The sequence below is a fragment of the Taeniopygia guttata genome, chromosome 4A (genome assembly GCF_048771995.1).
Source record: "Taeniopygia guttata chromosome 4A, bTaeGut7.mat, whole genome shotgun sequence".
Classification (NCBI taxonomy): Eukaryota; Metazoa; Chordata; class Aves; order Passeriformes; family Estrildidae; genus Taeniopygia; species Taeniopygia guttata.
The window spans coordinates 5,998,099-6,021,798 of record NC_133029.1 but is presented as its reverse complement, the minus strand read 5'-3'; the positions used below and the strand labels follow the sequence as shown (position 1 = coordinate 6,021,798).

At 51.8% G+C, this 23,700-nt stretch overlaps 1 protein-coding gene across 1 annotated transcript in view; it reads left to right on the top strand.

Moving 5' to 3' along the window:
• Positions 1 to 23,700, top strand: part of AR (androgen receptor) — a 32,901-nt gene that overhangs the window by 7,736 nt on the left and 1,465 nt on the right. Inside the window, 4 exon segments of the mRNA NM_001076688.1 lie at positions 10,121 to 10,272; positions 17,081 to 17,197; positions 20,234 to 20,521; positions 22,554 to 22,698. Of these exon segments, the coding sequence (NP_001070156.1) occupies positions 10,121 to 10,272; positions 17,081 to 17,197; positions 20,234 to 20,521; positions 22,554 to 22,698 (702 nt within the window).

The following is a 23,700-nucleotide window of genomic DNA, read 5'->3' as shown; positions in this document are numbered from 1 at the left end:
CGGGGCCGTGCTTTGTGCCAGCTGCTGGGGGCCGTGCTGCAGCAGCATGCCAGACTTTGCACCCCATCCATCCATCCATCCATCCATCCATCCATCCATCCATTCATCCATCCATCCATCCATCCATCGCCCCGTTCACCTCCACTGGCCCCAGTGCCCTGTCCAGCCGCCGGGACAGCGTTTGCCAGGGGTTTGGGGAGTTTCCAGCTGCCCTCCCCGGGGAGCTGTGCGGGACGGGAGGGCAGGGCAGGCTCGGTCTGCCTTGGCTCAGCTTGGCTCTGCTGCTTTGTGGTGCTGCTCACTCCCCTCTTAGCGCAGTGTGGACAGAGGCCAGGAGGAGCAAGGTCACTCTCTGTGCCCTGGCTCGGAGCTCTCCAGCCCCCGCTGGGACACCTCTGCAAACAGCGACAGCGAAGTCAGGTGCTGACACGTCCTCAGGAGTGGTGGGATCGGTCTGTAGGGACACGGACCTCAGATTAAGTGATTTGCACTAATAGAAAGAATCTTAAAAGTATATGCCAGTCCCAGTTCCAGTTCCCCAGGTATTTATAGCTTCTGCCCTTTTCCCAGGCCACCCGGCCCCAGGCAGCTCGGGTGTCCACAGGGCTGGATTACACCCGTGCTTTCCACTGGTGTCCTGGTGGCTTCTCTGTGCCACCCAAAGGAGAAGACAGCCCATCCTCATAAGCAAATAATGATTCCTGGGATGAGCCCCTGTTTCTGCTGAGGGGGCCAGGCTGTCTGTTGCCTGGCTGGGGGCTGCATGGACCATGCTGAGCACCTTGTGACAGGCAAGGCAGTTATCACTTCCCAAACAGCTCTGGGGGCAAAAGAGATGGCTTAAGTCAGGATGGGAGAGTCCGTGCAGAGCCACCAGTGCTGGGCCACTTGACAGTGTCCAGTGGACACCCTTGGCATGGGGAGGGAACACTGTGGGCAGACTTAGCCAGGGGGCATTTATCATTTGGTGTGTCTGCCCTGGGGTCTGGGTGCTCCTAGGACACTTTTGGGGTGTGTCTGGGCTGTCAGAGCCCTGCTTGGGCTGTGCAGGGCAGGAGAGCTGTTTGAGAGCTCCATGCAGAGTCCCAGCCAGCCCTCATGCACTGGGCAGGGCAGCAGTCATGAGGATTTACCTTCCATGTCTGTAGCCAGGTGTTTGTGACAGGCACTGCCGGGGGGATGTCCTGCGTGCTGGCTGTCTGATCCAGCTCTTGCTGGAGCCTGGGAAGTCTGGTCATAGACTCAGGGAATGTTTTTTTTTGGAAGGGGCATTAAAGCCCATTTCACTGCTCTCCCCTCTGTGGTCAGGGACACCTCCCACTACCCGTGCTGCTCTGAGCCGTGTCCTGCCTGGCTTTGTCACCTGAGGATGGGTGGTGCATTCTGGTGGGTGTCCTCTCCCTCTGCACCAATATGCTCCAGCAGGGACTAGACATGGGCTGGCTGTAGCCAGTGGCTTTGGGAAGAACCTTGGGCCAATTCCTTCTGTGTCACAGCAGCATCTTCACCTTCCAGACCCCCATCCCGCTGAGTGCTCCTGGAATTGCTGCCAGCAGGAGCAATCCCTACAGATGCCAGAGGGGAGGCTGCAGATCTCCAGAATACATTTTACAGAGGATGTGTTCAGTCCCTGGGATGAGGTGGAAAACCCTGGGGTTTGCTTCCTCCCCCTTGTGCTCTCTCTGCCTGGGGGTGGATGGAGGGGGCTTCTTGTCTCTCCCAAAATCACACGACATTTCTTTCTCTGATGTTTTTACCAGCCCACAGCATTTTGGCTGCTGTTACAAATTTTTAGCTGTGTTTGCTTCTTTGCCGGTTAGAAATGGCAGAAAAAAAAACAACAAAAAAACGCTTTGACCTTGGCCTGTGTGCTGAGAACAGAGCCTGAGCACAAGTTTCTGTATCACAAATTTCCTCGTGAAGGCTCCTGCCTCCTCCCCCTCGGATCAGCAGAGCAGTGTCCGCACATCTCCCGGCCTGCTCTTGGGAGGGCTGGAATGGGATATCTCGGCAGCTCTGCTTTCCTCTTGAAAGAGAAATACGGGGAAGGAATTCTTGTGCTGATGGGGTTGATAGCTTACATCTGGGAAGCAATGGGGTGTGTCAACTGGAAAATGAAATCCCCCTGCAAAGAGAGCATGGATGATGTACTGCTTCCATTGAATCGTGTGTGTGCCTGTGCGCATTGTGGATGTTCATCATCTTCCCGTGAGCACCACACACAGATTATGTGTGTGTTCTCTGCTGTATGGGGAACATCCCACCCCTCACCCTGGGGTCTGCACACACATCCCTGGAGGGCAGGCACGGTGCCATGTGCTGCCCGCAGGGAGGAGAGGTGGCTGGAGCTCCGTGAGCCTCTGCAAGCAGCACAGGGCTGGTGTGGGATCAGCACTGCTGCTTCTCCCTGCTCAGACACTGAGAACCAGCCCCAAACTCACCCTCTCCTGCTGTCTGGCAGTGCTCTGTGAGCAGGGCAGGGTTGTGGGACACGTGTCTGGAGCCATGGGTCCAGTGTGGGCTGTAGTCCCCGTGGGCTGGCTCTGGGCTTTGTCCCTATGCATGCTCCTGTGCTGCAGAAAATGTGACATTGCCCCAATGAACTCAGCCTGTTCACATGGATTTCGTTTTTCTGGCTCTCCGTAATTGGCTTTGTTTTCACGTGTTCCCTGTAGTCAAAAAGTCTTTTCCGCGGTAATAGAATCTTCCCCTTACAAAGAAATCTATTACTTCCCAGTCTGCTCCACAGTGCCCTGGAGCATCTTTAAATGGTTAGAAAAACAATAGCCGGACAGGGACTTTTTCCCTTTCTTATTTACAGCACAGCCTGTGCCAAGTGCCAGGTCCTTGATTTTGGGCTGTGTTGGGGGTGGTTTGAGGAGGGAGCAGAGCACAGTGCTGGGAAGCCTGCAGGACAGAACATCCCACTGGGGTTGTGCTGAGAGTTGGGCAGAGCTGAGCTGAGACGGGAGCTAAGCTTCTGGGGGGCACCTGTTCTCTTCTTGTTCAGTTCACCTTCCCTCTTGCCATGTGGGCAATAAAACCTTGGGTTATGGCCTGAGTAACAGGAAGAAGGCAGCCTGGCATTAGCAGGGTGGCTGGCCAGTCCCTCTGCCCTCAATTGCAGTAGTGGAGGGGGCTCAGTGAGTCCTGCAGGATCCCCTGGGATCAGCAGGGATCTGTTAACTCCTGGCCACGCTGTGCCCTCCTGCTGTGCCCTCCTGCTGTGCCCTTGCCCTCCTATCCAGAGCTGGGGTCAAGGCGGGTGCGCAGCCAGTGCGGCTGCGGCGTATCCTGAGATGACTATCTCACTGCTCGCTCACAGAGGCTCGGGAGAACACTCTCAAGGCTGGGAGGCCTAAAATTAGATGTAGCATCTGTGTTTTGGTTTGCAGGCGGGCTTGAAAGAAAATGATTCTTGGCTGCTTTCATTCCTCGCCTGCTTGGAAGAGCATGGGCAAGGGGGAGCAGGCAGGGCTTTGGTCCCCGGTGTGCCACGGCTCTCTCTGGACACGGCTGCTCAGAAGGGCCAGGCAAAGCTCCAGCGTGGGTCTGTGATAACTGGAGGACCACCCATGCCCTCAGATCCCTGGGTGCAGGGCTGCAGGGCTCTGCTCTCTGTGTTTTCCTGGGAATGCTCTCAGCCCCCAAAACAGCAGGTCTGGCTGTCCCTGCCATATGTCACTAAAAGTGAAAACTGGTATCACAGCACTCTTTCCCAGCTCATGTCTGTCTGAGATACCCTGGTTGTGCCACTGGAGTTGGTACTGGTGCAGCTGCCATCCATCCATCCATCCATCCATCCATCCATCCATCCATCCATCCATCCATCCATCCATCCATCCATCCTTTCATCCATCCCCACCATCCAAACCCTGCTCCTGTCCCAGTCCTGCCCTGCTCCTGCCCCAATCCGTGTGCAGCTGGCAGCTGTGGGCAGCTGTGGGCAGCTGTGAGCCTCAGGCATGCCAGGAAGGCCGGGCTGGGGCGCAGGAGGGATTGGTGGGTGTCAGCCAATGCCTGTGAGTTGCTGGGGAATTTGTTTCTCCGTTGCCTGTTCTGCTGAGACCGGGGCTAAGAGTTGCAGGGAGACCTGGCACTAAATATGTGAAACCTTCGTTATAATTAGTGTGTTTATGTCGGGGATGAGTCACAGCACGATCCACTTGGAGGACGCGGCGGGAAGATGATAGTGTTGTACGAGTCGTGAAGTCTCCTCTAGAAACTCAGTGCTTTGCCAGCAGAGCTGAAAGGAAGTTCTGCAGATAGAGCCTGTATCCACTCCCAGACATAATAAGGCAAAGGATTTTTATGCCCCTGCAGCTGGTCTCTGCAAAGGTTTGGTCTTGATAGAAACGTGCCTAAAAATAACCCAGTTCTGCTGGCAAGCTGTGGGAGCAGCGCTGCAGGGCCACTGCAGCGATCCCACTGCAAGAGGGGTGGCAGGGATGGAGGGCTCTGCTCCCTGCCCCTCCATCCCCAGGGAGGGTCGTGTGCCGCCCCAGCTGGGTGCCAAATTTGTGGTATTTGTGGTCTCATGTTTCCAGCCTTGTTGCTGACCGTTTTTGCTTTGTGCATCCTCCAGTGGAGAAATAAAAATGCAGAATTTGCAGCATTGGTTTCCTTAGCAATAATTCCACTGCCAAAGGAAGAGGGGGAAATATTTTGTGTTTTAAATATCTGAGTCTGGGAATGAATCCTGGCATCTCCCTCGGCAGCCCAGCTGGGAGCTGACCACTGACCTCTGGCTATCAGCACAACTTGATCCTTCTTGCCAAATTAAATTCCAAATACATTTGGAGTTCCGTGAGATACTGATTGGAATAATTCTGCCTTGGGTTTCTCTTGGTAGCCCTGTACCAGATGCTGTGGTTAGCTGGGGGTACTGGGGAACATGCTGAATACTTGGCACAGTGTTTTGCTCCTCTGGAGATCCGCCTGGCACGGCAGCTGTGAGAAAAGGCACTGAGAACACACATCCCCTCTTCCAGAGCATTTTGTAATCATCATGGCACTTGATTTTGGAAGAGGGAAAGGTAAAAGCTCTCCTGCAGGTGAAGATGTTGGTATGTGGCACCACAAGCCTGTACCCCGGATACTTTCCTGGCAGCTGTAAGCCTGTACCTGCATCTGGCAGTGTCTCTTGGAGCATGAAATATATGTATCAAGTGTCTCATTATTTGTGATTTTCTTTACAGGCACATCTTTTGGTGAGCAGAGGAGATGGATTTGAAAATGGAAGATTATGGTGTGGCTTAAACTAACTGCATAAATATCAGTGAGGACAGAGTGTTTCCTTGGAAAATAAGTAGGGTTCTCTGTGCAACAAGGATGCCAAGGTCCTGTCCTTGGTGACTCCAGGTGACTCTGTAGTCACCAGGAGGACACAGTGTAGGGCTCTGATGACCTCAGGAGTGCTCCTCAGGGCTGCAGCCTGCCCGCAGCCTTGCTGCTCCTTGTTTGCTTTTTCGTCTCCTTTGTCCTTCATAAGCAGGTGAGTTCCCATCTGAAGGGGCCTTGCAATGTGTTTGTGCCATCACTTTTTGTGGGTACCTGTTCCATCTTCTGTGAGCTGATTTATTTAAGCTGCTCCCTGAGCCTCTGGATGGACATCAGGCTCTGAGGCAGATATTTTGGTGTGAGCTGTACCAAATGCAGGCAGCAGCCTCTGCTGTGTCCACTGCTGAGGTGCAGAGGCTGCAGGGTGGCTTCTCCCAGGCTTTGCATTCCAGGTGTAGCAAACCTGCCACCTTTCACCTTTGTAAGCTCATTTTCTGCTTCTTCCTTAGGAAGATTGGAAGGTGGGAGCCCAGGATGGCTATTAAATGTGGGGACTCCCTGGCAGGCTGGTTTTGTGCACTGCCTCAGCCAGTCAGGTGGCACGATGGGGCTGTCCCCTGAGTGCAGGGACAAACAGTGGCTGGGTCCATGCAGCTCCAGGCCTGGAGCAGCCTTCATCCAGCACAGAGGAGCGCAGGAGAGAAAGGGGCTGGGAGTGGTGGGGCTTCAGCTGCAGCGGGGATGTGCTGTGTGAAAAATAAACTATCAAAATTAGTAGAGTGTTTGAAAACAAACAAACAAAAAAGAGTTTAATTTGGGGATTAGAGAAGGGATTTGTGCAGCTGGGCCTGTGGAAGCTATTTGTGCCTTTTGGGCTGGGAGGCAGTGCCAGGGCTGGGGAGACAAGCCTGCTCCTGTGAGTTGCTGGTGGGGGGGCATTTGCTTTCTCTGAAGTGTGCTCCTCCTGGCAGCCTGCACTGCTGGGATGCTTGGAAAACCCATTGTCATCTTCTAATATTTATTTAAATCCGGTGAGGGTCCTGTTCCTATGTGTGTTTACCAGGCCTGGGGCTCATGCTGCACCCTGCTCTGCTCTCAGGTGCTGTCGTGCCTCTGCTGCCGTCGCACACAAAAACAAGGCATAGGCAAACTGGAAATATACTCAAGGCTATTTAGCAGAAAGGACATGAATTCAGTGTACAAAGCTGTGTGTTTATAGATGAAATGGCTAAAAGCATTTTAACAGATGAATGCTTCAAAATTTCCATGCAGGCCTTTTTATCTGGACCAGCGTGATGTGGTGGCTGTGCATGCAGGCTTGGCTCAGCTCTGGCTGCAGCCAGCAGCAGCCAAATGACAGTGCAAGGGGACACGAGGGTGTGCCCAAAGTGAGCAGTCGTGCCCTTTGCTGAGCATGGGTCTGGCCTCTTGATGGGAGTCACAGAACTTCATCCAGGCAGGAGCACCACAGCTGCACTGAGGGGAAGCCAATTAAATTTAATATTGCATTAGAGAATGTCATGCACAGGTGATGCTGTTTTAAAGGCAGAGATTCCCCCTGATAACATCAGTGTGTCTCAGAAATGGCAGTGCTTGAAATGACTGGCTAGGGTTCTGTGTCAGCTGAGTTCACGTGTGAGTGCTTGCTCAGATCTGAGCTCAGATCCTTCTGAGCACCTGAGCGAGTGAGTGCTGGTTCAGTTCTGGTCTGAACACCCTCCTGAGCATCACAGATGTGCAGGTTTTGGCATGGTGATGGTGCAAACCCCCTTTCCTCAGGGAGTATGGGACCAGGGCTCTCTGCTCTGGGGTTCCTGTGTGGGATGAGCTGGGGGTGTGTGGCAGCTGCCATAATTTTGTCCTGGTCTGGCTTAGGGGTGGGAAGTCATGGGCAAGGGGGCAGTTGTGCTGTGGCTCCCTTTGAGCAGCCTGTGCCAGCTGTTGCTGAGATGGAAACTTTGTGTGTGGGGAGAAGTGGTTGGCTCCTCTTTTACCAGTGCTTGCTCTTGGCTTTCTGGGGGTGTTGTGAAATGTGGCTATTTGGTGAAATTTAACTAATGACAAACAAATGCTTCATCACATGACACTTTCTATCCCCAGAAATATTTGCGTGTGAGGGGAGCTCAGTAAACCCTCAATTTCCTTACAGAACCCTTCTGCAACGAGAGTAAAACTCATCCTAGAGCTGTCGAAGAGATACTGAGGTTGTTTTTTCCCTGCCCCCAGAAGCCACCGAGCTCCTTTGTGGCAGCCACGACCTTGGCCTTGGGGCTGGCATCGGCGCCGCTGTCGCCGCGCCCCAGTTGTGTCTGCCCGGCGCTATCGCCCTGCTGTGGGGCTGACACTTGCCACACATTGCACCAACTGAGAGCCCCCCATGGTTGTTTTGGCCTGACCCGAGTGCTCCTGCAGCTCTGTGGGCCAGCACAGCCCCACGGAGAACAAACTCCCAGCCAGAGGAAAGCTTGGGAGCCGCCGGGGCTGAGCTGCCCGCTGTGCCACCCGCCGTGTCCCTCCTGTGCCCTCATCGGGGGCGAGGGGCTGTGGCACTGCTGGGCAGTGGCACCTTGGGGCAGGGGGCACATGGGGCTCTGCCCAGAGCCCTGCCAGCCCCCAGCCCTGCAGCTTCTCCAGGCACCTCTCTGCCTCATTGGCCTGTGCTATGTATTACCTGCACGTTTTGAGAACACCCTGTAAAATGTCTCTTGGAAGCTGGAAAATGGATCATTAAGGGAACCATTAGCATCGCTCTTTCTGAGTTGCTAGAACATTTTTACATTTTGTTTTTCTTGCAATTCTCTCTCTAAAAATAAAAAAGGCAAAGTGGCATTGTTTTAAAGTTAAGGGTATTCCTGGGCAGACGCTTCAGCTCTGGGCAGTGGCTGCTGGCAGGGAACCACATTGGTGCTGCAGGGCCTGTGGTAGAACCACTCCCCATCTGCCTAAACACCATCTCCTGCCCCTTGGGGTGCTGGGGCTGTGCACACCCTGCCAAGCCTTACCCCAGGAGGAGCCTGTCCCACGGCCAGGAATCACCTTCCATGTCAGCCAGTGTCCTCCAGTCTCCATCTATTGGTGGCAGTGGGGACAAGGGTGGCTGAGCATCTGTTTGGGGAGCCCTGCCCAGCCCTGTGGCAGGGGCACGTGTGTGGGGTACTCCTGATGCACCCCTGCTGGAAGGTGTTTCTGTACTTGCACAAATCTCTCCATACACCAACAGCTCTTTAAAAACTGTTTCAGCAGCCACTCAATTGCAAAACTACTTTGCAGTTTCAGATAATTGATCTTCAAAAACAACCCAGGGTCCTTTGGGAGTCCCGTGTCTGTTGTCACGACACCTGTGAGAAGCCCTGCTGCTCGTGGCACAGTGCTGAGCATCTGTGAGATCTCTCTCCAGAGGGGAAGCCTCATGGAAACAGGGAAATGAGCACTCTTGGATTTCTGACTGCACAGAGAGGAGAAGGAGGTGTTGGGTCACTAGCAGGAAGGTCTGCTATGTGTGCATCTAAAACACACTGGATTAAAAGGGCATTTTTAACCAGGCTTTTCTGTGTGCTGCTGGTATTCCTCAGCAGGGTCTGCTCTCCAGCAGCCCTCTCACCCAGTGCCAGGGCTCTGGAGCACGTGGGGGGATGTGGCAGTACCCTGAGATGGGTGTGGGGTCACACCAGGAGGACAGGTGGGATGCCATGTGAGCCAAGAAAGGAGCACATTGGTTGCAGCAGGACTTGACTACGGCAGGCACAGTGCAGCCAACTGTGTCTCCTCCATTTAATCAGTAATTCCAGAAAAACCTTGGAAATGGAGATGGGTGGGGAAGGGTGGTTGAGCTGCATCTACAGATCAGTCACTGATTGATCCTGTGAAAGAAATGAGAAACCGCTCAGAAGGTTTCCACCATAAGAACTGAGGATGAAATTGCTGCTCCAGTTACTGACCTGAAACTGAAGTGGGATCTGCAGAGCTCCCAGGTGAGGGACAGGCAAGGGCAGTGGGTCTTTTCTGGGTATAAAGGTTTTTTCAAGAAGTCCTGTCTTTTTCACACTTGAGGTAACCTGATTTCTCAGAGCTCACCTTACAATGCCAAAAATGAAAGGGGATCTAATTTTACCCAAAAGTTGCAGTGACACAAAAGTGCAGACTGTTAAAAGCTAGTTGCCTCATCCAGTGGTTGCAGATAAATGAGTTCTGGTAATTAACTCACTCAGTTAAGTGCTGGTTTTTCCTAAACTGCCTGGACGTGTTTGCTCCTGATTTGGATAAGCCCCTCTTGTCCTGCCATCCCCTCTGGAAAAGCAGTTTCTCCATGGATCTGATCAAACAGATCAGATCAGGTTGGGGAGGGGACAGTACCAGCTGAGTGTGGAATAGTGGTGTGTGGAATAGTGAGGTGTTGGAGAAGGGGAGTCAGGTGCTGGGACATCTTGGCATAGTGGCTAACGTGGCACCAAGTGGCTGTCAGTGCCATGCTCTGCCTTGTTTGGTGCACGAGCTTCATGATTGAAGCCAAAATTCCATGAGCACTGCAGCAGCCAGTCCCAGTCACCTTCTGTCCTTAGGCTGTGCTGTCACTGTGTGTCACTGTCACTGTACTTTGTCACACTTTGTCACACACTGCACGCAGTGGGCAGTGTCAGGAGGGGCACCCAGCAGGGTCTCTGCATGTTCAGGGCCAGGCTTGGCTCTGTTGTTGCTCACCCCCTTTGCTGCTCAGTGCTTGGCTGATCCATCACTGCAGTTCTGGGATTGCCACGACCCCCATGGGATTGCTGTGCTCCCCACAGCTTGGCCTGACCACATTTGCTGACCCCTCTGCTGCTGTCTCTGTTTTGTGCTGCAGGTTGGAGACTGGCCGTGAGCATGTCCTGCCCATTGACTATTACTTCCCACCTCAGAAGACCTGTCTGATCTGTGGGGATGAAGCGTCCGGGTGCCACTATGGAGCCCTCACATGTGGGAGCTGCAAAGTGTTCTTCAAACGGGCAGCTGAAGGTAATGGGGGCAGAGGAGAGAGAAGGTCACTGCCCCACTGTGGTGGCATTCTAAGATTTCTTAAACAGGAAGGGAGAAAAATCAAGGATAAATTGATTTTTTTCTCTCCTGCATTTGTCATTTCATTTTACAGATTGCTCTCAAAAAGTAGCCAAACCAGTTTGCCAAAATACAATTCTTTCCAGTGGCATTGAGCAACCTCTTCTCTTAGGAGGTGTCCCTGCCATGGCAAGGGTGTGGATCAAGATGGTCTTTAAGGTCCCTTCCAAGCCAAAAGTTTCTGTGATTCCATGATTAGCTTAGTGACCTGGTGAGCCCTGGAGCAGTCAGTTCCTGCTTCTCTTCTTGACTCTCCAGAGTGCTTTAAGCTCCCATCAGCCCACCTGCAGTCTCAGATGCACAACTGGTGTTCAAGGGAGGCTTTTCTCTCCTACATCCCTTCCAGAGGGTCCCTTCTGTGACTGCCCACGAAACAGCACAACCCTCTGTCCATCAGGAGCCATGCTCTGACCTTGGGATCTGTGATCCTTCTCCCCAGCCCATGGGAAAGCAACTTCTCCTTCATGCCCAGCTCCGTAGTGTCAGGGATAAACGTGAGCTCAAATGTTCCCTCTCAACAGCAAGGTCTTTGTACCACCTTTCCTGGGGAATGAGCAAGCAGAAGGACCCAGCCCAGTGTTTCCTTAGGCTGTGGCTCGTGGCTCTTGGGCAGCAGTCAGAGCCTCTGGTGTGGAAGATGAACTGTCCAGCAAGGTAACATGCCTGTAGTCACTGACCAGGCTCGCTGTCAGGAGAGATGAACCACTACAAGCCATCCTTTTTCCTTGCTAGCAGAGTTTATGTGGGCACACTGCTGGCAGCTGGTGTCACTGGCCGTGGTGTCCTTGGGAGAGGGCTGGCAGCAAAAAGGGGATGGAGCTTCTGTCTCACCATGGCCTTCCCCTGTGCTCAGCCTCTCCCATCTGTGAGCAGAGGTCCCAGACTAGGGGTGCTCACCTGCTGTTGTCACAATGCTTCTTCTACACCAATTAGATCAATTATCATCATCCTGTATCTTTTTGGAGTCATGTTTCCCTCATTCCTCTGTGCCAGGAGCCAACTTGTCAGTGCTGGTTTAGGGAAAACTAGGGACTATGCCACAGGGGACATCAGTGTTGCCAAAAAGGGCAGTCAAATAATAGTTAACAAATTTTGCATATTTCTCCCAAATAAATCATTTGCAGGTCTGTCTCTGCTGAGCACCAAATCTGTGTCAAGCCAAGTGGGTTAGCTTGTGCAGCCAGAGTAAATAACAGATGCTTGTTTAAGTCAGCAAGTTGTTGTTGATTTATAGTAAGTGGAGTCTTGGCTCTCAGTCAGATGCACGGCTGCTCAGCGCCGGTGTCCGCTGGGTGTGGAGCTGCTCCCCTGGCACCAGGGTGGGATCTGTCCTGTGCCTGACCAGGACTGGAGGTGCCCATGGGCAGAGGGGCAGCCCAGAGTTGTTCCCTCTCCTGGTTGTGCTATATCATTAATTTAAATGGCATTTATGTCTCTTCTGCTTCTTCAGCCTCGCAGTGTGGCAGAGGGTTGGGAGTGTTTGGTTGTGTTGGGATTGCCCTTTGTCTTTCCCCAGGAGGCATATGTGTGTGCAGGGAGAGGCAGGGGGGCTGCCAAATTGTGAGGTTTCATCTTATGCTACCCTGAGGCACATGGCTAAGTCTTTATTTTGGGGAAGCGACAATAAATTGTGCTCCTTTATAGGTACTGAATGCAGAGATGGCAGGTGGTGATTTCTGTTCTAACTTTTGGTGAGTTTCCAGACACATCTCTTCCTTCTTAAAGCCGAAAAGCCTTACTGAAAGCTGATATTTCAGCGTGTTCTCATGTTTTAAGGTCCATAAAATGCCTCTCAGAAAACCTTAGGTCGCCGTTGGAGACTTTACAGCAGTAGATCAAAATGCTTCCCCATGAGAAAAGAAACCTGCTACCTTCCTGGTGCTGGTGTCAAGCCACAGCCTTCAGCAGCAGAGGGCTGTGACTGGAGCAGCACAAACAGCATCTTGGAGGGCAGGGAAATAGCTGGGCACATCATTTCCTTTTTATTATATTCTTCTGAGATAACAATGAACTTATCTGGCAGGGATTCAGGGATATTTAAGGAGGTTTTATAGGCATGCACTGGCTTCTAAGGGGTGAGAAAGAGAAAAGATTAAAAAAAAAAAAGTTGTGACACTGATTCTTCTTCCCTTTGGACAAACTGAGGGGTTTATGGGCAGGAGCAGGCCACCCCTGCTTTGATGAAATATTTGACAGATTTGAGGGGTTTCACGAGTTCAGGTTCAGCTGCTGGAGGAGTTAATAGAAAAGACAGGAATGTTGTCCTGTCTCGTTTTGCCAGCTCTCGAGATTCAGACTCTCTCAAGATGTCGGGGCTGTGTCCAGGCCAGCCCTGAAGCAGCCCCACGCCTGCCAGGCCTGCAGGGTCACCACCCTCCTCTGGTGACCCAGCCCAGCCCTCCCTTGCAGTCACCTGCCCCAGGGTCCAGAGGACTGGGTGGCTGCCCTGTCACCAGGGCTGCTGCTCCCCTGCTGCCCACAAAGGAGGGTTCCCCCTCTTCATCTGGTGAGCAAAAAGCTCCTCCAGCTCAGCACAGATGTTGTTCTTCCCAACATGAGCAGGCAGGACACCTCTGGCTGTGGTGAGCATGGCTGGGAGGGGTTGAAGACATGGGAGTTCACTCCTTGTGGTGCCACCCTTGTCCCTGAACAAGAAAAATGCTTCAAACAAGGCAACTCCTGTGTCAGTTTGCAGCCCAGGGGTTCCTGCTCTCCCATTCTGTCCAGGAAGGAGATCATTGTGTTTCTGCATATATCCCTGGAGAGAAGCAGACCTTCCTTGTCCCTCTGAGGTTTCTGAGATCTGGTAGCGACCTCAGCCAGCCCTGTCTCCGCACAGCATTCCTGGCAGTGTAGGACTGGGATGCTTTGGGCTGTGCTCCTGATGGGGCTGTCTTTAAATAGCAGAGAGCTAAATGAAAAAACCCACAGTATTTGGCAATTTTCCTTGCAGGCACCCAGCCAGGCTGCTGTCCAGGCTGCTCTGAGTGCCTCCATCATTCTCTGTATGGATTAGTGTTCTATGTTCTGACCTGCTGAGGATTAGCCTTACACCAGAGAGATGTCTCTGGGCCAACTCAACAGTTTCTTGCCAGATTTCAAGATGACACCAAGTTAAAGTTAAAGTGAACATCAGCAAAGATCCTTGCCATCTTGTCAAAATCTCTCTCCCCCTTCCCAGGCTGATGTGACACTCAAAGAAATTGAGTCTGCAGAAGATTCAGTGGTGCTACAGCACCATGATGCTCCAGTGGTGGGTTTCTCACAACTCTTCGGGTGTTATTTGCCTTAAAATGTCATGGGGAGGGCAAAAGGTGGGACAACCAGAGTATAGGGAAAGCTCTGACTGCTCACTGTGACCGTCTGGTAAATACAGAGGGCTGTTCAGAAAACTCAGAGGCTCAGCCCTGGCTCCTGAGAGCCTTGAGGCTGAGCCCTCTGGAGGTATTAGGAGGAGCATCACAAGGGAAGGGGGCCAGCAGCAAACCCACAGGCTCAGCTCAGGGCATGGCCCTGCTGGTGACAGCCCCAAGGACCAGAGGCTGCCCAGGGGAGCTCTGGAGCCTGCATGGTTATATGAGACCCAGGGGAGTTGCTTTCGCAGAAAGCTTGGCCTTATCCCCCAGCTGTTAAAATTCAGTTTATGCCCTGAAATACGAGGATCTCTGTCTTCCAAAAAGCATTTTCTGGTTTTTCACATTTACAGTCGTATATCTTGCTCCAGATGTTTTCAGAGATTACTTTGTTGTCTGGAGGAGAAAGTTGGTCTGGGCACAGCAGCTCATGTGGCAACAGGCTGTTAGATGATTCCTCTGGATTGAGCAACTCACCTCCTTAAATCATTATTGTCAGTCAAGCAGAGCTGCAGAGCAGTTCTACCCCTTGGCTCCCAGTGTGTGCTGTGGTCCCTGGAGATGAGTGGGAGGGCTCGGGGGTGGTGGCAGAGTCTTTCTGCCTGGTGTGAGGGGCCCAGGAGGGGCCCAAGGTGGGGGGACGTTCCCAGCAGAGGGGACACAGCAGCGTGTTCATGGTGGGATGCTCTCTTGGGCTGCCTGTGCTGCTCTGGAGAGCAGAAGGTGCAGGGTGTGACTTCCCCCTCAGCTGTGCACCAAACAGGACCTGGGTGGCAGGGCAGGAGGTGGTGCTTCTCTGGGTGACATCTGCAGTGTCCTCAGCTGGGCAGTGCTCTGGGGGGCAGGACAGGCTGGTGATGGGCCTTGCACAGGGCAGGACCACTGGGGAACACCCGAGGGTGGGTGTGGGGTTTGGACCTGTATGTACGGGTTTGCAAAGCAAGAACCTCTGCCTTGGAGTGACGCGAGAAAACACCGCTGTTGTTTGCAGGGGAGAAAAGGAAAACAAAGTAGTTTCAGTGTTAAACTCCAGAGAAGGGAAAAACAGCACACTTACCTTTATATAAAGAACAGCTGATTGCAAATGTCTCACCTTGCTCTGAAATGAAGAGAGTGAATTATCCTGAAATTAGAAACAGGTCTCTGTGTGTGAGAAGGGAAGGAACTTCACTTCAGAGGGAAGGAACTCATGCGTGTTCCAGCCACCCTTCCCTGTTCTCCTGCCTTTTAGAGCAGGTGGTTCCTTTCCTGGTGGTTAAGGGGAAATCTCTGCATCCCCAGGAATTAGGGTGAGGTGAGCTTGGCTCATTCTCGCACCCAGCAGCAGCAGCACCATGCCCAGCTGTGGCTGTTTGGTTCACTTTTTGCTACTGGTGAACAGCATAAAGCAAACAGGGCTCCCTTGTGCGGGCCAAGGCAACACAGGACAGGTTCCTGCCCCAAAGAACCTGTCCATGAACCATGAAGCTGGCCTGGCCATCTCAGCAGTGCCACTGTACCGTGTCCGTGGGGAGAGCTGCTGGCTGCAGCTCACAGCCTGTGCTGTGCCCATCCTGCAGGCTCCTCCAGCGTGCTCTGTTTGTCTCTGGGCCCCTCCACCTGCTCCTGGCTCGTGGGAAAGGCTCCTTCTCTGTGTCCCTTCTCCGCAGCTCTGGAGCTGGGAGGTGCTGCTGAGGAGCGGGTGGGAGCCAGCACAGTGGCCTCATTGAGCAAGGCTTGGACTCCACTGCCAAACTCATCCATGCTCCCTCCTCTGGGTGCCTAACAGGACAGAGCAGGGCGGGGATGAGCCCACGTGTTGGGATCTGTCCAGATCCTGGGGATGAGCAGGGCACTGGGGCTGTGGGGTGCCGCTCCTGACACAGCTGTGCCTGATCCTGGAACACCCTTGAAGGGCTCAGGCAGACAAATCTCCCTCCAGCTCTCTGTTCCCCAGAAAGTAGGGCACCCATTTGTGACTACCTGAGAAGGTTGAGTGGAGGGAGTGTGGCCTCAGCGCTCAGTGCCCCAGTGCAAAAATAACTCCAAGTAACTTCAGATGAAGTTCTTCGTTACTCATCCTCCTCCTCAATGAGCTGCTGAAAGGGAGGATGGTATTTGTACTCCCTTTAGGATCCTTAGGGGTTTAGGTGTCATCAAGGCTTGCATGAGTATCCTTCTCATGGGAAATGAGCCAGGGAGAAGGTGAGAAGAGCTGTTCTGAGGGCAGTGTTAAGATGATTTAACAGGTGTGTGATGTGGTGAGTAATGCAGGTGATGGCAGAGGCACAGGGGTGGGTGATGATCACTTTGAAGGGGACAGTTCTGAGAAGGTCAAACATGGGGTGTTTGTGCAGCCCCTGGGCACCGTGGGAGGAGTGGGCTGGGTGCTGAGCCCTGCCAGGGGGACCTCTGGGGGTGACAGTGGCAGCTGGTCCTGCCAAAACTGTGACCAGGCACGAGCTGGTGGGACCCAGAGGGAACTGTGAAAGCCTCAGGCAGCGGCAGTGAGGGCAGCAATGGGGGAGGTGTGGGGGTTGTAAAATCTGTGCACCAAAATTGGGGCATCTCATGTCAAAACTGGCACATTAAGGGGCTGTTCCCAGATATCTGATGACTCCAAATGGTTATTCCTATAGGAATGCAGAAGGTAACCCCTTGCAGGATGATAAATAAAGGGCATGGGCTGGTTTCCATTTGGGTCTACAAGCTGCAGCTCTCTGTTGTGTGCTGAGTCCAGTTTGGTTTGGAGCAGCCTAAAGAACATCAGATAAATCCTGATCCAGTAAATGTGTTCAAACTTGACAAGAGAGGTGATGATTCTTGGCTTGTCTGGCAAATGGGGCAGTGAACAAAAGCTGTGGCCTGGAGCTGCACGAGCTGCTCTCTGAGCGAGTGTCTCTGACCATGAGTAACTTCTGAACTTTCTGCACCTGCCCAAAACCCACGGCTGCACAAGGTCCCCTGTACAGGGAGTTGCTGGTCCCAGTTCCCTCCTGGCTGACAGCAGATATGTCCCAGGGGACAGGGTGGCATCAGACTCACCTGTGGAGGAGCAGCTCCCCAACTCCCACATCTGTAACCTGGAGACAACAGACCCAAGTGGTATCAATGGTTTGCACAAAAAATAATTCAGTCCCAAAAAGGTCTGTACAGTAACATGGTGAATATTGAGTGATAGGTGAGTATTGTAGCAGAAGGATCCAACTGTGGGGTTTGGTGGTCTGGGAGAAAACCACCAAGAGCCATGCAGTAGATGGATGACACTTAAAAAACAAGAACCAAACCCTCCAGGCTGCCCTTGATGATCCCAGAAGAGCCCAGCCCGTGTCTCTGTTGGTACCCAGCACCCATGCTCTGTTTCTCTGGTGTTTTAGGTAAGCAGAAGTACCTCTGTGCCAGCAGGAATGACTGCACCATCGACAAGTTCCGACGGAAAAACTGCCCCTCGTGCCGCCTGCGGAAGTGCTACGAGGCCGGGATGACTCTCGGAGGTACGGGGGGGTCCCCTCCTGGGTCCCTGCGTGTCACTTGCTGCAGGAACTGTCAGTAAGTGGCTGGAAAATGAGGCTGATGGAGGGTGATCAAACTCTCAGGAAACGTTTTCAGGGCTCTAATACCAAAATGGTGAATTTCAATAGCTTTTGCTTGTGTTTCAGGAAACAGACTTTTCCCTGATTTCAAACCTTGAGAATCCAAAAAAAATAATATATATATATATATATATACATACCAAATATATATATAAAAAATATACCAAAAATATAGAACCAAAAATTCACACCAGGGTGAATTTGGTTCTGGCTCCTGGAGCCTCAGAGCAGAGCACTCCCCTCTTTTGATGGGATTATTCCACGTCAGAAAAGAGCAATTTCTTGGTGAAATCACAACCTCACTGTTTTCTTTTGTGGGATGGAAGCTGCTCCTGTGTCCCTGGTGAAGGTCCTTGTTACAATTTGTCTCTGTTCCCAACCCTGTAGCCCTCCAAAACGGACAGGATGGTGATAGCCAAAATCTGAGGTCTTCTGCTCATAGTCTATCAGGTAGTGTTGGTTCATTTGGTGAAATTCTTCCATGTGTGGTGAGGCCATGGCACAGGGCTGTGAGAAGCTGTGGCTGCCCCATCCCTGGAAGTTTCCAAGGCCTTGGAAACTTGGACAGGGTTTGGAGCAACCTGTGGAAGGTGTCCCTGCCCATGGCAGGGGGTGGAACTGGGTGATCTTCAAGGCTCCTTCCAACCCAAACCACCCTGTGATTCTGTGAGGTTACAGTGAGGAGGAAAATATCCTGGAAAAGGGCGCTGACAGACCTGCCCCTGCTGGGCAGCCCTGGATTGAGGGGCTGCAGAGAGGAGCCCCAGCAATGCCAGGCACAGCACAGGGGGACAGAGGCAGCCCAGGCTGCTGGGGTGTCTCAGCATTTTGGGTTAAATCTTAACTCCATTTCTGGGATGGGCTGAGCCTCCAGAGCTGCTGGGCTGCAACAACACTGTCTAGAAGGACTTGTTATTTACTGAAGTGGCTCTGGTTTGTGACTCACCAAGGAGCAAAGGGTTTAGTTTGATTTCTCCCCAAAAGTCCCATATGCAGTGCAGTCCTCACTCCCTTGTCTTAGCTTATTTTTAAGTGCTTTTTTCTGGTGAAGTTTCCAAAGTAGGAAAAGACATACATCAGTGTAACCCTCTTCTGCAGGACACACTGACAAAATTAATGCTAATACGGCTACCCTGCTCCCTTCTTTTTTCTTCAGCTCTTTGGGTCACCCTGACCTGTTCTGCCTGGTCTATTTTACATTTGGTTTGGATGTCGGTGTAAAGGCAATTGTTACAAACAGGCAAGCTTGTGGTTGCCCACAGTAACCTCTCCCACAGTGGAGGCAGGGCGTTTGAAATCGCTCCCAAGCTCCAACCAGTTGTTTTTAACTGGTGGTTAATTACAGTCACTGATGGGGTACATCCCTGGCAACCCTGCAGCTCTCGTGGGGGAAGAGGAGGAGGAGGAGAGGAGAAGGAGAAGGGGGAGGTGACACACACTGAATGCCTTCTGCAGGCTCTGCTCTGGAACAGGATGGCAATGTGTTGAAGCACTTCATTATTGATTGAGATCACAGTGACCTGAAAGCTGGTATCCACTAAGCAGGATTTTCTCTCTATAGAGAGGGAAAAGACACTGTAGAGAGGGAAAAGGAGAAAAAAAAAAAAGAGCAAAAAACCAGTGATAATGCTGATTTAGGGTGTTGGGTCCTACTGGTGTGCTGGCCTGTGCCCACTATCCCACTGCACTTGTGCCTGGTGCTGGGGAGATGCTGCACGGATCCTGCCAGCCCTGAGCCCAGGAAATGTCCTGGTATGGGCTCAGTTGCAGGGATTCTGCCAGCCCCGAACCCAGGGAGCATGAGAGCTGCAGGGGCTATTCCTTTGGGGAACTCCAAGCTCCTGTGCCCACAGCCAGAGCTGGCAGCACTCGAGCTGCACCCATGTGGGTCCTGGCTGGAGCAAAATCTCAAAACACATGTAATTCCTTTCATTTTGTTTATAGTAGAGCTAGAAATCTCCTGTAGTAACAGCCAAAAGCTTGTGGAAGCCCAGGCTTGAGGCTGGGTGTGTTTAGTCCTAATTCAGGTTCAGCTGCTGGGGGCAGAGCAGAGCCCATGTCTCACCAACACAGTGGGGATTGATTCCAGCCAGGGGGAATCTGACAGAATTTTTGCAGAGCCCTTACAGTATTTACAATCAGTAATGTTATGTTGGATGTACCTTATTTTCCATTTGGTCTGCCCTTGACTTAGAGCAATTGGATCTATATTACAACTTGGTTTTCTTGATTAAAAGCCCTAATTGTATTGATTTTCTGTCCCCCAGTGTGTTTGTCACCTGTGACTCAATAACCCTTTTGCCTCCTACACAGCCACCCAAGTGACATTCCTTTCCTCCTTGCTCCAAGACATGTCAACTCTTCAGTGTCCTCGTGGCTTCTGCGGTTTGCCAGCACCTATCAGCCCTTGTCTGCTGACCTCAGCTCTTCTATTCAGTGATCATCCTTAATGTTCATCCCTATTTTCCCATCCATACATTGCCATACGGGCTGGTTGAGTAAAAATGGTTAAGTCTGGTTTTGGGGTGAATGTAGCAATGAGCCACCCTTGTAAGAAACAAACCCGCCTGGTGATGTTTCAACACTTATAATTGCCTTTGAGATGTATCACTAGGGGGTTTGCAATCATTCAGCAACGCTATCTACTATTACATTCTTCAAGTTCTTTTCATTAATGTGGACCTGACGGACTCAGCTCTCTTAAATGTGTCTACCATAACCAGTAATGTTATCAACTGAAACTGTTGAGCCAGACAAAACTGATAGCTTGACAGGTTCAGGTTTTGACAAGCTTGGTATGAAGTTCATAAAAACTGCAAAGGGCAGCAGGATATAAATCAAGTCCTGTTCAGCTCCTCAGTGTCCCACTGGCTCTTCTGACTTCTTTGTTTTTTAATATATTTTTAAGTATCACACTAAAGTGTATCTTTCCCACAGCCCGCAAGCTGAAGAAACTGGGCAACCTGAAGGCACAGGACGACATGGAGGGAGCCAGCTCGTCCAGCCCAACGGAGGAGCAAACTCCCAAGCTGGTGATGACACGCATTGACGGCTACGAGTGCCAGCCCATCTTCCTCAACGTCCTGGAGGCCATCGAGCCTGGTGTGGTGTGTGCTGGCCACGACAACAGCCAGCCTGACTCCTTCTCCAACCTGCTGAGCAGCCTCAATGAGCTTGGGGAGCGGCAGCTGGTCTACGTGGTCAAATGGGCAAAGGCCCTGCCGGGTGAGAAGGAAGGCAAACAAATCCCCTCTCAGTTCCAAAGCCCATCTGCACTGCTGGGGGAAGGTGCAAAGGGGGTGGTCTGCAGCCTGTGTCCCGTCACACAGCTCCTGGGGGACCATCTCCATGGGCTGTGTGTGTGTCCCCTGCTGGGAAGCAGCCTGCAGCAGCGTGGGACTTGTCTCTAGAGGGGCTGATGATGGGAAAAGGAACTGAGGGGTGATGGAATGTGCTGGAACTTTGGGTTCAGATAGCCCCTGGTCAGTGATACCACGTGGGCACAGGGCACTTCCCCCCACAGCCGGGCTGCAGCTGGTCTGGGCTCAGAGTTCTGCTCTTCTCCCCCTCTTTCCGTGGAGGTTTTGCCCCACTTCCAGGCTGTGTCTGTGAACCCTGCAGAACTGCCCTCTGGAGAAGATCAGCCCTGTCCCAGGACCCACCTGAAGTGATGAAAAGGGTAAATAGCAACATGGCAGAAGAGCAATTCATAATCCCAAAGGGCTCCTCCTGGCAGTCACTCAGGTTGCCCATGTGATAGCCTGGTGTGGTATATTTGTGATGCCTTCAGAGTGGTAACAGGGGTCAGGAATTTTCCAGATGCTGGTCAGCAGGTGCAGTAAATGGAGCATCCTGGTGAATGATGTGCTCACTGAGCTGGATTGGCGAGGTGTCTCTGCGAGGTTGGTGACATGCTGCCTGTTCCACGCTGTAATCCTGCACCTGAGTGAGTGGGATTGCAGAGGGCTGAGCTCAGTCTGGGCACAGCAGCACCCAGCTCACCTCCCAGTATCCTGGAGGCTGGGGCATGGGGCCAGTTCCTGCTGCCTTCTCCATCCTGGCCCCACTCCTCAGGGGACACCAGAGAAAAGAGGAACCCCACTCCCTGTATGTGTGGGGTGATGCAGCCAGAGGAGAAGACTGAGGCCCAGTAAGTTTGCCACTCTCTGCCAAACCCTGGTGATGGACTGTGATCAGGTGTCTGATGTGCCCAGGAGTTTAGCAGCCCCCTAGACTAGTGATCCCTGTGGGATATTGGTCTGCACAGTAGCAGAGTAGCCCATTCTGTTTTTACTATTCTTGAGTCATTTGGCTTGTAAAACCAGGGACAAATCCTGCTTCCTCTTTGGCCTGTCTACACCCGACATCAAGATCCACAGAGACACCACCAAAGCCACCAGGGCTGGGGCTCTGCACTGCAGTAGTGCTGATGGAAAGGGAGAGGGATTTGGGATTTGGAAAATGCTTTCTATCATAATCACCCCTTTTCAGAGGGTTTTACTCTCCTGACTGATGCCCAACCCCTCAGTGTGTAGCACTGTCAGCTGCCAGGGTGGCATCTTAGCAAGGTTCATTCTTCAGCTTGTTTGCCTTGAAGAGCTCTCCAATGCACAGAGATCCTTGCCTCAATGGGTTGTAATTATACACTGGAGCTGTTAAATTACTTTAATTGATTGAAATAATGCATGATTGCCTTGAGACTCAGTTATTTTTTCCTATTTACAAGTACATTAAAAAAAACAGCATTGGAAGTGGTATAAGCATGCCTGGGGTCTAACTCTGGGCTGCCATCTGGGAATGGTAATTTGAATTTAGCTGCTATTTTTGTTTCTCTTGCAATGTAGCTGAGGTTTCCATGCTCATTCCCACAGTCAGTAAATCCATGGAATGTGTATGGGGCAGAAACCAGAGCAACTGCAACCATGGTGGGAGGCCTAGGGGCTGCCTGCTGGCTCTGAGCATCACATTAAATTCCAGTTACTTAAATTTGGTGTAGTCCTAAGGGGCTTTCTCCCCTTTTTGTGTCTGAAGTTCCCTTTCTTCCCTTCCAGGGGCAGGTTTGTGCTTGTCTATCCTTGATTCCCAGTCCAGGTGGGAGCTCCATGTCATGACTCATGTCCTGGGACATGCTGAGCTTGGGTTGTGGACAGACCACCTTGTCCTAAGAGGAGCGCTGCAGGAGTCTGCCTGGAAGCAGCCCTGGAAACTGCAGGAACCCAGCAGTAATTTGTAACATTCCTCCCTCGTTGTTTATTAGGATTTCGCAACCTGCATGTGGACGACCAGATGTCAATAATCCAGTACTCTTGGATGGGCCTGATGGTGTTTGCTATGGGGTGGAGATCCTTCACCAATGTCAATTCCAGGATGCTTTACTTCGCTCCAGACTTGGTCTTCAATGAGTAAGTGTGAAACAGCAACAGCTTACAGCTGGGCTTTGGGTCAGCCCAGGTGAGAAGCTACACTTGGAGCAGTTACACTGAGCTGCCCAGCCCAGCCCAGCCTGCTCCCCACTGCCACCACCCATGGTGACCTCCAGGAGCAGTGAGGGCACTGTGATGCCTCTCCAGGTCCTTCAGCCCACTCCTTCAGCCTTGCTGTGGGCTAACACCCACCGTGGCAGCAGGAGAAGCTGGTGTGGGGTGAGGAGCTGCTCCATTTCTGCATTTCTGCTATGGGGTTTGAATTCCAGCTCTGTTGGGCAGCTGGGGTGAGCAGAGATGGAGACAAAATGTACTGTAAGGTCCTGGTGGGCTCTCCTTGATGTACCATCACCTTAGAGCCGGGGAGGGTTTGCTGGCACTCACAAGAGTGTGAACCCAATAACCAAGCACAGCGGCAGGCAAAGCCCCACCTGCCTGGGAGCTCCAACTCGGCCTCACATCCCTTACAGACAGAAATGTTTGGGAAATCATTGCAGTCGCTCTTCAGACAAATGCTGCAAGTCCCTTGTAGCCATGTGTGTCCAGTGAGGATCTAATGTATTGTCTATTTGAGTTAGGTCTTACAAGCTGTCATAGACAAACATTGTACCTTTGATAGCTTAGCTACTTTAGGTGACATAAAATAGCAGGATAGCTTCTGTAACAGACAAAAAAGTTTTAGTAAAAGGCAGAATAAAAAAGCTCTTTACAAAGAAAAACTGAGTCAAGGCAAGAGGTTCTTGCTTTTACTAAAACACTTCACAAAAGTGATTAACTTCTTTTGTTCTATTCTTTTTCTAGCAAATTGCTTAGGCAAGACATTTTAGCTCCTATCCAATTAGCTGTCCTTAAGTTTAAAGTCTCTAAAGTCTTATGAGGTGTCTTTTAACCAAATTAAAAAGAGAAACTTCTAAGCTTTTGTCCTTTTTAAAGAGACAAAAGGTAACTTGTTTACTCCATCAACAAAAAGCACATCTCTAC